The sequence below is a fragment of the Hibiscus syriacus genome, unplaced genomic scaffold (genome assembly GCF_006381635.1).
Source record: "Hibiscus syriacus cultivar Baekdansim isolate YM2019G1 unplaced genomic scaffold, ASM638163v2 tig00110328_pilon, whole genome shotgun sequence".
NCBI lineage: Eukaryota > Viridiplantae > Streptophyta > Magnoliopsida > Malvales > Malvaceae > Hibiscus > Hibiscus syriacus.
In genome coordinates, this window is record NW_024062685.1 from 54,416 (window position 1) to 68,986 (window position 14,571).

Below are 14,571 nucleotides of genomic sequence, written 5' to 3' on the forward strand. Positions count from 1 at the left end.
CAACCATATATGAAAATATAGCTTGCATACAGCGCTGAAACGTTGTCGGGGCATTACAGAGTCCAAAAGGCATCCTCCTAAAAGCAAAAGTGCCATAGGGACAAGTAAATGTAGTCTTCTCCTGGTCCTCTGGTGCGATGGCAATTTGATTGTACCCCGAGTACCCATCCAAAAAGCAATAGAATGCTTTGCCGGCCAATCGATCCAACATTTGGTCGATGAAAGGTAGAGGAAAGTGGTCCTTCTTCGTAGCTTTATTGAGTTTTCTATAGTCCATACATATCCTCCATCCGGTCACAGTGTGAGTGGGTAATAGCTCATTATCCTCATTCGTAACCACCGTCGTGCCTCCTTTCTTCGGAACACATTGGACAGGGCTCACCCATGAGCTATTGGAGATAGGGTAGATCACTCCAGCATCAAGCCATTTCAGAATTTCTTTCATCACCACTTGCTTTATAACAGGGTTGAGTCTTCTTTGTGGTTCAATTGAATTGCCGTGGCAATCTTCTATCAGAATCGTGTGCATGCAGATCGTGGGACTAATGCCTTTCAAATCGGCCATAGTCCAACCAATTGCTTTCTTATGTTGCATCAAAACACTTAACAAACTTTTCTCTTGGTTAGCAGTAAGGTTAGCGGAAATAATCACCGGTAAAGTCTCATCGCTACCTAAGTAAACATATTTAAGATGCCCTGGCAAAGTCTTAAGCTCTAGATTGGGTGCATGCAATAATAAAGGCTTAGGAGAAATGAATTCATCAAAATTTAGAGGTTCAAAATTCATACCTGATCTAACTTGTACTAAGCTAGATTGCTCCTCCAAAATTAGAAAGTCGTCGGACTCCACTAAGCTTTCATCATCCACCCAATATTCATTTTCTGCTAGCTGAATGAAGTTGTTCTGGCAAAGATGTTCAGTCTCTTCTTCAATCACTGAGTTCAATTCAGAAATGCCTTGGCATTCTTCAGTGTCATCAACATATTTGAGGGTTCTAAAAACATTGACAGTCACACACTGATCAGCCACTCTCATGGTGAGTTCACATTTTTCACAGTCTATCAAGATACGTCCAGTGGCTAGGAAAGGTCTTCCCAGAATGATTGGAGCCTTGGCATCAACTTCGCAGTCCAGAATTAAGAAGTCGACTGGAAACACAAACTTGTCCACCCTTACTATGACATCCTCGACTCTCCCTTCAGGTTTAACATGGGATTTGTTGGCAAGTTGTAAAATAACTGAGGTGGGTCTTGCATCTCCTATGCCAAGCTTCAAGAATATCGATTTCGGCATTAAGTTGACACTTGAACCAAGATCACATAAAGCCTTTCCAACGAAATTAGCTCCAATTGAACAAGGAATAATGAAGCTGCCCGGATCATTTCTCTTTGGTGGCAACTTACTCAATGAAGAACAAAATTCTGTTGTCGTGGCAACAGTCTCTACTTTCCTCTTCTTGGTACAGATGTCCTTCAGAAATTTGGCATACATCGGCATCTGTTCAACAGCTTCCAAGAGAGGTACATTGATATGGAGCTGATCAAGAATGTCTACGAACTTCTTGAACTGAACTTCATCATTGTGCTTCTTCAATCTTTACGGGAATGGTGGGGGAGGTCTAGCTTCCTTAGCTGTAGGAATAGAATTTTCTTTTGCCTTGGCATCAGAATCTGGTACCTTGGCAGAATCCTCCTCCTTGTCCTTCTCAGAAACTATATCATCTTGTAATTCAGCTTCAATAGTGGGATTAGAATCATCATGCTGTGGCCCACTATCCTTGACTTGTCGATTGATTTGTGTTCCACTCCTAAGAGTTAACACATTGGAGTGCTCTTTTCCAGGCCCTTTAGTGACTTCAATATCACTTGGCAAACGTCCTTGCTGACGCTCTTGCAATGCCGTAGCAATCTGACCAACTTGACCTTCCAAAGCTCTCAGAGACGAGCTATGGCTTTGAAGTAAGGCGCCTTGACTATGAATTAAAGCTCCTTGATTCTTAATTGAAGTAGAATGGTCTTGCAGCATTGTCTTCGTAGTAGATATGAATTCTTGAATTGTAGCTTCTAAGGAACTTATGCTCGCTGAAGATGAAGCTCATTTGTTAGCATTATGCCATGGCATAGAATTTTGGTAACCTTGAGGCTCATTGTGATTCTGCTGCCTAGTAGGTTGATTAGCATTGTGGGCTCCTTGATTTCCCCATGAAAAATTAGGATGCTGACGCCATCCAGCATTATAAGTGTTTGAGTAAGGAATGTTGATGCCTCGATTGTAATTGCCTACAAAGTTGATGGACTCATGGTTGGTTGGGCATTCGCTCTCGTGATTATTGCCTTGGCATAACAGACATGCCAGATTAGTTGTTTTCACTTCCTTCACATCAGTGGAACATTGTAAGTTCTTCAACATATTAGTAATAGCGGAGAGTTGAGCGGACACCGAATCTTTGGCTTCTAACTCGAATGCTCCAGGTGCTCTCCTCCCACTCCCAAGTCTTGAGGAAGGAAATTGATAATCATTGTTAGCAATTCTGTCCAAGATAGTAAACACCTCCGTAGGTGATTTGTCCAGCAATGTCCCATTTGCTGAGGCATCTAGTAACATCCTCGTGGGTGCATTGACTCCATTATAGAACATGACAACTTGAGTCCAATCATGAAAACCATGATTTGAACACTTTCGAAGCAAACTCTTGTAACGATCCCAACACTCATACATGGATTCGTCGTCGCCCTGGCGAAAAGATGATATTTCATTCCTTAGCTGCGTATTCATATTCGGTGGGTTGTACCTCAAAAAAAAAACTCTTGCAAAGATCGGCCCATGATTCCATCGAACCGGCTGGTACACCACTCAACCAAGCCCTTGCTCGGTCACGTAATGAATACGGAAAAATCTTTAATTTCAGAAAATCGTCATGCACTCCTTCTTGGCGGAAAGAATCACAAACTTCCAGAAAATTGCGAATGTGCTGCCTGGCATCTTCAGTTGGCATACCCCCAAACTGCCCAATGGAATTCAACATGTTGAAGATGACTGGTTTCAGCTCGAAATGTGCAGCTTGAATTTCGGGTGCCACAATCCCAGGATTCAGATCATCCAGCATCGATTTAAATGATCCCGAATAACACGAGGCCTGATAGCAGGTTCAGCATTGTTTAATGCCGTGGCATTCTGATTTCCGTCATCTTGGCCAATGCCTTGGTTTCCAATCTGATACATATTTCCTTGAGCACGTCTTCTTCTTCTAAAGAGTCTTTCAATCTCAGGTTCTATTGGTTCCAAAGGCTCTTCAGAATTTCTTCTAGGCATACACTAAATAAACCTGAAAAATAAAACAAAAATATCAAGTAAACTATACAAAAAATAAAAATGCAAAACAAAATAAAATGCTCTGGCAAAACTAAATAACTTCAGGCTGCCAATCCCCGGCAACAGCGCCAAAAACTTGTTCGCGTTTTGTGAGTACTATAAAATATACGCAAATAATGTGCAAGTATACACAATCGCTCAAGTAATATAATGATGAGTGAGTATCGTCTCCACAGGGATTGGGTAAAATCACAAAAGTCTAACCAAATCAATGCAATATTCTATCTAAGTATAGTTAGTCTTGATATATACAAATGTCACAGTAATGGAAATGTGTATGCTGGTGAATGTGGATTGATGGTGTGATGGTGTAGCAAATGGAAATGCAGTGGCAATGATGGATGTTTAATGTTGAGTATGGTGAAATGTTGAGGCAGTGAGAATTGGCAAAAACAGTAAATAAAAAGATAAATAAAATAAGAAGAAAATAATCCTCACGTGACAAGCTTCCAATGAAATGAATGGTAAGGATTGGTCTAAGGTTGCTAAACTTATTTCTCAAGTATATTTAAGCTATCTTGTCTTTACTTACTCGACAGAGCTTTCCTAAGGTGTTCAAAAGAACCTAACAGAATAGGATGCCAAGGCATCTGCTCTCACTCAACGATGTTGGACAGCCTACCTATTGATAAATACACCCTTTTTAGTCGTTGAAATCCTATCCTAGTCTCTTCCGAGATCTAAGGGATTAAGTTATAATATTCCTAGGCCGGTTCAAAGCCCCTTGAAAATACCATAACCCATTGCTTATGAGGATCTTATCTTGCGTTTCTTCCGAATACTTACAAGTATTTTTAACTTAGGATTCTTCCGAATACCTAACCTTCATCTAAGAGATGGACATTTCCATGCCTCTTACAAGCCTAGATGGTGAAGCATTCATAAACAAAGCAAATAAAGAACCAAAATAAACTTAAATATACTATTAAAAATAAAGTTCAAACAACCATTCAACCAACCACCACCAAATAAGTTAGTTCATGGTGGGGTTCGAAATATCCAAACACAAAGTCATGAAAATATTCGTTCCAACAACCCATAAAATAATATAAAAACAGTAGCAAAAAGGGAAGTGAGAAGAAGCCTTCGACGCGCCACTGGAGGTCTCCTCTCGGCCACCACAAACCACCTAGCTCGCTATCTCCTTTCGGCGCCTAGCTTTCCACTCCTTGGAGCTTTATCAATGGATGAATATTCCAAGGAAAAAGAAAGGAAAAGATAAAAAAAATGTGATTTTTCTGCTCTATGCGTGTGCTCACCGTCCTCGTATCTCTCTCTCCATGAGGTGTCATATATAATAAATAAAATATCTAGGGGTAATGATGAGTTTGTTGGGTGCAAAATACCCCTCATACCCCTAGAATCACATGTTGTGCATGAACCTTATCCTCCAAGTGGTAGTGGTCCTTTGGCAGTCTGGCAGGTGGTTACACAGTCTTTCACGTGCAGAGACAGCTGTCCAGTGCCAGCTGTCCTTATGCAGAAATATCTTTTTGTCTTTTTTTGTGCCAGAAATGCCAAGGCATTTCAATCTGCTTTAGCAACGTGTGATGCCGCGGCATTACTTCCCAAAGAATCCTTTTTCTTGCTATTCCCTGCACACCATAGACAAACTGCACATTTCCCTCAAACAGCACCATTAAGAAATAAAATAGCACAACCACCACAAATGCAACTATATGCAACTACATGATCCTAAAATGACTAAAATGAGCTTTTAAACAAACAATAACTTAAGTGAAAAAGGCTTTAAAAGTAGCCTTTTTAGGAAGTTAACACTCCCACGTTACTTCCTCCACTTTATGATTCCTCTATAAGATTTTAATCAGTGGAACTGTTTTATTTCTTAACTGCTCGACTTCATAAGCTAATAATCACACTGGTTCCTCCTCGTAAGTCAAATCAGGTTAAACTTCAATTTGTTCCGATACAACGATATGAGAGGGGTCGGACCTGTATCTCCGCACCATGGATACATGGAAAATTATGAATCTTTTCCATTTCTGGTGGAAAATCTAACTGATATGTCACTGGTCCTATCCTCTTAACAATCTCATATGACCCAATGAATCTAGGACTCAATTTTCCCTTTCGACCAAACCTTAATACTTTCTTCCAGGGAGATACCCTCAGGAAAACTTTATCTCCAACTTCGAATTCAATTTCTTTTCTTTTAAGATCAGAATATGACTTTTGTTGATCAAATGCCACTTTGAGATTATGATGAATTTCTCAAATTTTTTCTTCCACATCTTGAATCAGATCCAGACCAAGAACACTTCGATCTTTAAGCTAATACCAGTTTAATGGCTACGACATTTCCTCCCATATAACGCCTCATAGGGTGCCATCTTAATACTAGACTGATAACTATTGTTGTAAGCGAATTCTGCCAAAGGTAAATACTTCTCCCACGACCCTTTGAACTCAATTATACATGTTTTCAACATATCTTCCAAAATTTGAATAGTCCACTCTGATTGTCCATCAGTCTGAGGGTGAAAAGTTGTACTAAAGTTCAGGTGAGTTCCCAATGCTCCATGTAAAGATTTCCAAAATCTTGAGGTAAATCGAGGGTCTCAGTCAGAAACTATGGAAACAGACACTCGTGCAATCTAATAATTTCTCTAATGTACAACTCAACATACTTTTCCATAGAGAAATCAGTTATGAAAGGAAGAAAATGTGTTGACTTAGTCAACCGATCAACAATTACCCAAATTGAATCTCTTTTGTTCGGAGTCAGAGATAACCCCGAAACAAAGTCCATCGTCACATTTTCTCACTTCCATTAAGGAATGGAAAGTGGTTGCAATAATCCTTAAGGAACTTGATGTTCGGCTTTGACTTGTTGACATGTCAATCATTTAATACAAATTCAATAATACTTCTTTTTATTCTTGGCCATCAAAACCGATTCTTAAAATCCATAAACATCTTGTTTCCACCTGGGTGCATCGTCAATGGACTACAATGAGCCTCTTTCAATAGATCTTTCTTCAATTCCTCATCATCTGGAATCACCATTCTTACTCTATAGTACAAATTCCCATCAGACTTGATCTCGAAATCCATATTTTCTTCATTCTTTACTTGTTCCAATCTTTTCAAACACATGTCATCTTTATTTTGCAATTTTTTAATTTGATCCAACCATGCGGGTTTAAGCTTTAATTTCGCACATAAACCACCATCTAAATTCAAAGATAATCTAGCATCTAAAGCTCGTAAGGCTACAAACGTTTTTCTACTTAAAGCATCCGCTACCACGTTAGCTTTTCCAGGATGGAAATCAATTATTACATCATAATCCTTTAAGAATTCCACCCATATTCTATGTCTCAAATTTAATTCTTTCTAAGCCATCAAATACTTCAAGCTTTTATGGTCTGTATAAAGATAACAATGTTCTCCATATAAGTAGTGACGCCAAATCTTGAGAGCGAACACCACTACAGTCATCTTCAAATCATGAGTTAGATAATTCTTTTCAAGGATTTCAATTACCTCGATGCATACGCTACCACTTTCCCCTCTTGCATTAATACACATCCTAATCCATTATGGGACGTGTCACTGAAAACCATAAAATTCTTGCCAGATTCAGGTTGAACCAATACTGGAGCTTCTGTCAAAATTCTCTTTAACGTTTCAAAACTTTCTTGACACTCAGGAGTCCAAATAAATGGTACATTCTTTCTCATCAATTTGGTTAAAGGTAAAACTATCATCGAAAAATTCTTAACAAATTTTCAATAATAACATGCAAGCCCAATAAAACTATGAATTTCAGACACATTCTTTGGAACTTCCCATTCCAAAATAGATTTTATCTTTTGAGGATCTACACGAATTCCATCTGCAGATATCACATGCCCCAAGAAAATCACTTCATTTAGCCAAAACTCGCATTTAGACAACTTGGCGAAAAGTTTCTTATCTCTTAGGACCGTCAACACTATTCTCAGATGGGCATTATGCTCTTCATTGGACTTTGAGTATACCAATATATCATCAATAAAAATAACTACAAAGTGGTCCAAATAGGGTTAAAATATCATATTCATGAGATCCATAAAACAATAGGTGCATTTGTTACCCCAAATGGCATCACGATAAACTCATAGTGACCATATATCGTTTTAAAAGATGTCTTCGGAATATCCTTCTCCTGAATCTTCAATTGATGATAACCCGAACGTAAATCAATCTTCGAGAATACTAAAGCTCCTTTTAACTGGTCAAACAAATTAATTCTTGAAAGGGGATATTTGTTCTTGATAGTCACCTTATTAAGTTGTCGATAATCAATGCAAAGACGCATTGAACCATCCTTTTTCTTAACAAACAATACTGGAGCTCCCAAAGGTAACATACTTGGTCTTATGAATCCCTTCTCTAATAATTTCTACAACTGATTCTTCAACTATTATAATTCATTCGGAGCCATACGATAAGGTGCCATAGCAATAGGAGTTGTTTCCGACATCACTTTGATTTGAAATTCTACTTCTCTATCTGGAGGTAATCCTGGCAACTCCGCAGGAAATACATCAGGAAACTCACTGACTATCATAATTTCATCTAAACTTTTCTCTTTAACTCTTCTATTAATCACATTTGCAATATCATACAATTAGCAAGAATGGCAAAATATTAGTGATTGGGCTATTTGGTATGCTCCAAACAAATTTTATCAGGAAGATAAGTCGATTTGTGTGCATGAAATTGTAAATTTTGTTAAAACTCAATGTAATGAGTTTAGTATAGCTCACCTGCATGTTCGTTCCTTGTTCCCAGTAAATACCGTTCGATGGTCCCCCCCCTTCGAGGATCCAATGGTCAAAGCTAATTTTGGTGCACATTACATGCAATCAGAAAACGCCTCTTAGTCAGGGGTTACTATCAGAAACTCAACTTTGCAAATAATTGGTTCTTTTAGGCGGCGATGTCAAAATATTATCTCTACTGTCACGGTCGAGATTGTGACGATCATCCATGCTACCCAGCTGTCAGTGGATCTGGGCTTTAGGTAAGCTGTTGTAGAGGGTGTTTCTCGTACACTGATTCTCAAAATCTCCTCACCTGACACTGATTTATAAAAATTAGTGCATGGATCAGTGAAGGTAAGGGTCGATCAACATCTCTACAAACTTGTGAGTTTCGGATCATCCCAAGAACATGCAATCGCACGATACATCTGTTGGCTATTGATTCTTCAATTGGAAACGACTACCAATTCTAGATGGAGGAGGTTCCCCGTCGCGTGATTCTTCAGGCAGTTGAGCACAGATGATGTGATAAACATAAATGATTTTGATATAACATTAAATATAATATTTTTTTGTAAAACTAATTTTGTGTCTCTAAAATTTATCAAATCTTTAAAATGAGTCTTTCAAGTTCAAATTATATTAAAAATATCATTCAGATACTTTAGAATAATTTTTAAAGTCTTACATTTCTTAAAATGTCAAAAACTATCTTTTTAAACAAGCATTGACCAGAAGTTTTAAAACTTCTATAAGAGTTTCGAAACTTTCCAGAAAGTAGCCCAAAAAGTTTCGATACTTTCATGTAGTTTCGAAACTATCTCAATAGTTTCGAAACTTTCCTTAAAGTTTCGATACTTTGGGGCAACGGTCATATTTTTCAATTGCTCTTTTGAAGAGTTTCGAAACTTTGTGTGCATGTAGCCTTAAATGTGCAAATTTAATGCTTCAAACGACTCCAAACACTCTCCAATAACCATAATGACTAAAAATCAATTAGAGCATATAAAAGGGGTCTTCAAACAGCCAAGAAAAGACAAGAAATTTATTACAACAATCAAAGTGCATTTAAAGCCAAATTTGTAATTCATTTTTGTCTTTCTTACATAGAACACTATTTCATTCTTTGTATTTTTTATTCTAGTGTTCTTGGGTGTGTGAGAGTTTCAATTTGCAAACATCTTATCTTTTGAGAATATTCAATAGTTTGTTTCTTTGTAATTTCTTCTCAGGAAGGTTTGTACACTTGAGACTTTGGGGTATAAGTCTAAGGGGTTGTTTGATAAAATAAAATGATTAAGCGTTGAATGATTCAATGGCCTGAATGATTCAAAGGCTCTGTATGAATTGGCTCTAAATGTGACATGTTGTTTGATAATGGTTCTGAATGTACAATCTGAATTATGAATATTTTCATTTTTACCTTCATATTGATTTATTATATTATAAGATATGATTGTTTAATAAGACAACATGTGAAAAAAATATGTATTATGGTAAAATATCGGTTGCTTTATGATTCAGAATGTACTTTAATGTTGAATCATTCAGCAGTGTTTTGTTGTTTCATTCAGCATAGTCTTCATTCAGAGGTGAGAATCAAACACACTGAATGCTTCATTCAGCAGTAGACAAACGACCCCTAAGTGTTTTGTAAGGCTACACCTTATCCTAAAAGGTTAGAAGAAATTAGTGTATTTGTTGAAATCCTTAATATGGAAGCTAAGATAGTGGATGTAGATTTCTTTGAAGAAGTTGAACCATTCCAAAATTATTTGTGTCAAATTTTCATTTTCTTGCAAAAAACTTCCATTATTTTTCTAATTGTCAATTCACCCCTCTTAGTCATTCCATCGATTCGATTAACTCAACACAATGGTTGAAACTCTAGCTACTAACTTCTTCTGTGTAGATTTTGTGATAAGGCTCGATTTGTTCTTTTCTTGTCGTTCGTTTTCATCTTTTTTTCTCTCGCAGGGAAAGGAAACATCGACGATTTAGGCTCTCTTCGAGGAGCAAGAACGTTTTATTTTCTTTCCACTTTTTATTTTAATTTTTTTTACTATTTGTTTATTTTCATACCTGGCATTCTTTTCCATTAATAAAAAATTAGCCGCCGTTTCATTTTAAAAAATAATAATAATTTTTTAACTAAATAATTATATATATATATATTTGTTTTTTTTAAAAAGGTGACCAATGAACTAATAATTAGATTTGCTGGGTCTATTTTACCAAACAAAGGGCGGTACTTATTTTATACCCGAAGCCTGAAAAAAAAACAGTCCATTTAACTCAATGGGCCCTTACTGCTTCACCAAATTTGCTAAATAAAATTTACTTCTCCAAATCCTTTTCGCCTTGTTCAATTTTCTCAACTTGAAAGATTTTGCGGAAAAAGAAGGGTGAAAAATGGGTGCAGGAGAACCTAGTTTGGAAGAATTGTTGGTGGAGAAGAAGCGGGTTAGGAACCCGCTTGTTCCTGTAGGTAATTTTCCGATTTCCCTTCTCTTGTTTCTGCTTTTTCATCAATGGGTTCTAATACTTTTTCTGTGGAAGATTTTGTGGTTCGAATCTTTGGAAATTCAACTTCACTTCAGTTTTTCTTGTAGATCTACTTTCTGATAAAGTTTTCTGCTTTTAAACTTTTATTGTGAAAGTGATGCCCCTCACAGCTAGTTTAAACTACCTAATTTCTGATAGCTAATCGAATGCCATCTGATTGAAGTAGTGTTGAAATGTGAAGAATAATTCAGGGTCCAGACAAGTTGTCAGCTGTAAACTAAGTGCTTTGATTCTATCATGGGGAGAACCAAACTTTCAGGTTCCCTCCCATCATAATTGTAGTTTGGTGTGTGTAGAATACTATGACAATTGATGTCATGTTTGCTTGGAGTTGCCTTTAGGTCACTCCCATGATTAGTTTTGAGTTTTTTCTTCAGTTTGTACTCAGTTTGAGTGTATTGCTTTACTCCTTATTCTTGTTTATTGATGCTTGAGGGCTCTACCTCGCTTGATATTTGGTTTCTAGTTTCATGAATTCATGGACTAGCTAGCTGCTTCTTTGTCTCGTGTTCTTTTTCCAACCCATAAATGGAACCAGTATTGCATGAAACGATACTATACCAGTGAGCATATAAAAATTATATCAGATCAGTTTATGAATTACGAACATCTTTTCTTTTTTCGAGAGGAACTTTTGAAATCTATCTTCACTGCTTTTTGGCCGATAAGTTTGTATGCTCAACATAAAGCCATGTCCTCTGTTTGACCATTATTCATTTTTTATTTCCACAAATTTACCTTTACCAAAGTATTGTGATTGATGGTCGCAACTTTTCTTTATAATATTATGACAATTAGGGTGATCATTGCTGCACTGTAAATGCCACCACCACTTCCATTACTTTCTTGAATCCTAAGATGCTCTTTACATATCGACTTTCAACTTGTGAGATGCCGTCACTCTGATCAAACCTAAACATGAATGCTGTGTGTCCGAAACTTAATCAATGACATTACTTGCACCTTCTATATTACGAGCCTTATGCCTTATTGCCTTTGGCCAAGGACTTTTCTTTTTTAATTTATTGCTATTTCCTAACCAACCATCCTGCAAAGTTCTCACTGGTATGGATTCTTGAATCCAGCTTTTATCCAACCTGGAAGAAACATATTTTGGTTTGGACCTAATGACCCTTCCCTGAGGAATGTAGCGAAGAGATTTGTATAGTAGTATAGTACTTACTTCTTTGTTCAATTTGGCTCTTTTTGTCGTCATTTTTGAACTTTTCTTTATTATGTAATTGTTCGTTGGTTTTCTTCCACTGGGGTAGTTCTGACTATCTTAGTCAGATTGATAGCTTGTATTATTTTAGGCATTTGCTATACATTATAGAGGTTGTTAGCCATCTTAAACACGAAATCCAATTGATGCTGTTCCCTACTTTTAACTATTGAGGAAGTAGCTTAGTTAAGATTATAAATAGTTTTAAAAGGCGCACCGAGGCGCAAAGGGTTCCTGTCGCCTAGGCGCGAGGTGCAGGGCGAAGGCATGCGACTTTTGTAGGCGAGGCGCAGTGATATCCTAATATTCATTTTAGCTCCCATGACTGTCATTTTTATATATTTTTCTGATCTAGAGGTATTATCTAATCCCTAATAATCTAATAGGGAATCACTAGTTATAGTTTCATGCCTTCCTTCTAGTCCCAAATATTGGGTTATAATCGAGTAGGTTCTGGCTGCTCTTTCTCTAATGCTATTTCAACCTCCTAAAGATATTAGGTATTATTGGAAGCTAATAAATTTAAAAGTGCTTAGCATCTAATGATTCAACAAACCGAATGCTTTTATCTTTCCTTGTAGGCTCTTAAGAAGCTCTTAGCTTAATCAAGCTATGGACAGGTGGCAAGGGCCATGGACAGGTAGCAGACTCTGCACCTGCCTTTGCCTCCACCTCACAGCTGAACAAAAGAATGAGGGACACTTTTAAACATCCCCGTTTCCATCTAAAGAGTGAAGTGGTGATTCAGTGAATCCTGTTGCTGCAAAGGCCAGGTGTCAGAGTCAGACCCTAGATATGCCTTTGACTCCACAACCATAAATTGTTGCCACGTGGAATTTGGAACAACTTGTTCACTACAAATCTAAACAAAAGAATGAGGGACACTAAAGCGTCGAAAGCGGTGCGCCTCTTCAAAAGGCTACAAAAGCGCACGCCTATATGAGTCTTTGGTATCTCGCCTCACTTCTTAGTCTGTGGATGCGTTTTTTTATTCTCCCACGTGAGCCTGGCATTTTAGGCGCACTTTTTATATGAGTGTTGTTCTACTTTGAGGTCTTGGGTTCGGTGCACGTGCGTTGTCATTTGTTAAGAATGATTATGAACAAATATAATCTTATATAGAACTAGAGTTATACTTGGTAATTGGTCTTTTACATTACATCAGGGTTTAGTGGCTTAATTAATTTTCTAGTAAAGTTCTAGAGTCAAAGTGTTTGTTATTTCCAAATGGCACCGGGGTTTATATAAACCGATATACTTTTCCTTTTGAAGACAGATTATGGTTATGAGAATTTTAGCATTACTGCTAGTCAAATTTTGTGATGCACTTGATCCTAGCCTAGGCGTAATGCTTGGGCTTTTCTTTCTTCTTTGTTGTGTTATGCAAATGGGGTGGAGGAACCAACCTCAGGTTATTGTTTCTTTTGTTCTTAAGAATTTGAAATAAATTGTCATTGAAATTTGTATCCACTAATTCTTTTCTTCAATATTTCATCTGCTGTGATATTCTTCCTCATACATGGAACTAAATAGACATGGGCAATTGTGTACCATACAGGTGCACTTATTACTGCAGGAGTGCTCACTGCTGGGTTAATCAGTTTTAGACAAGGCAATTCTCAGTTGGGTCAGATGCTAATGAGAGCTAGGGTGGTAGTTCAGGGGGCTACAGTTGCTCTTATGGTTGGCACTGCATACTACTATGGGGAGAATCCTTGGAAATCGAGTGAAAATCCGTGAACTATTCAGTTGCTTGTAGCTTATTGGTTGCGATTGTTACATTGTTTCTATTTCACCATGCATATTTTTGTAGAGATATATGTTGAAAGAAAACAAATGCTCTGACATTTATATAATTTGGAAATAAATTGAATATGCTCTGTCCCAACCCGAATCATTGGCAAGCAACAAAGCACTTACCTTTAGATCCTCCATTCCCGGCATAGACATAGAAATCATCACCACCATCGATCCAAAGCTCTTCAAAATCTACAATTAGCTTTAAAAAATCTTGTTGCAAACAAAACCCCAACAAGTAAAAAAGTCTCCAGCCTTGCTTGCTAATCGTTATCACATTGAAGCAATGTAGATTCCTAAAACCCATTATGCCTTGCATATTTGGTACACACACAACTTATGACAATCTAACAATTAGTTTTTGTATTTATAATTAGGATCCCTAATTTTTTTATATTTATAATTAGAACCCTTAATTTTTATAATTTCATATTTTTTTAGTTTTTGACCCTCTTTTTTTCATTTCTCTTATTAATTCATTCAATTTTGAATTAAATTTAACTAATTTTTATATTTATAATTAGCCCTCCTAATTTTTATAATTTCATAAAATGTGTAGTTTTTTACCATCTTTTTCATTTCTCTTATTTATTTATTTATTTATTCAATTTTGAATTAAATTGAATTATTTTTCTCTTTTCTCAAATCTTACTCTTCAATTTATCAAATATTCTTTAATTTTTAATCTTATTCTATCTCAATCTAACAATAAAATAATTACAATTCTTTTATTTGTTTATTATTCAAAATCAAGCTATGTATCACATATGCATTCAATTTTTTTATATTTATTCTCTTTTAGTTGTATTTAAGGTGTTTTCTTAATAAAATAATAAAAATAA

General features: G+C 36.6%; 1 protein-coding gene across 1 annotated transcript; it reads left to right on the forward strand.

Moving 5' to 3' along the window:
• The first annotated feature begins 10,500 nt into the window (after positions 1 to 10,500).
• Positions 10,501 to 13,820, forward strand: LOC120118744 (RING-H2 finger protein ATL48-like). The gene is made up of 2 exons (XM_039138737.1): positions 10,501 to 10,633; positions 13,491 to 13,820. The coding sequence occupies exons 1-2, from the start codon at positions 10,558 to 10,560 to the stop codon at positions 13,670 to 13,672; spliced, it is 258 nt and encodes an 85-aa protein (XP_038994668.1). The 5' UTR covers positions 10,501 to 10,557; the 3' UTR covers positions 13,673 to 13,820.
• Positions 13,821 to 14,571: the final 751 nt, after the last annotated feature.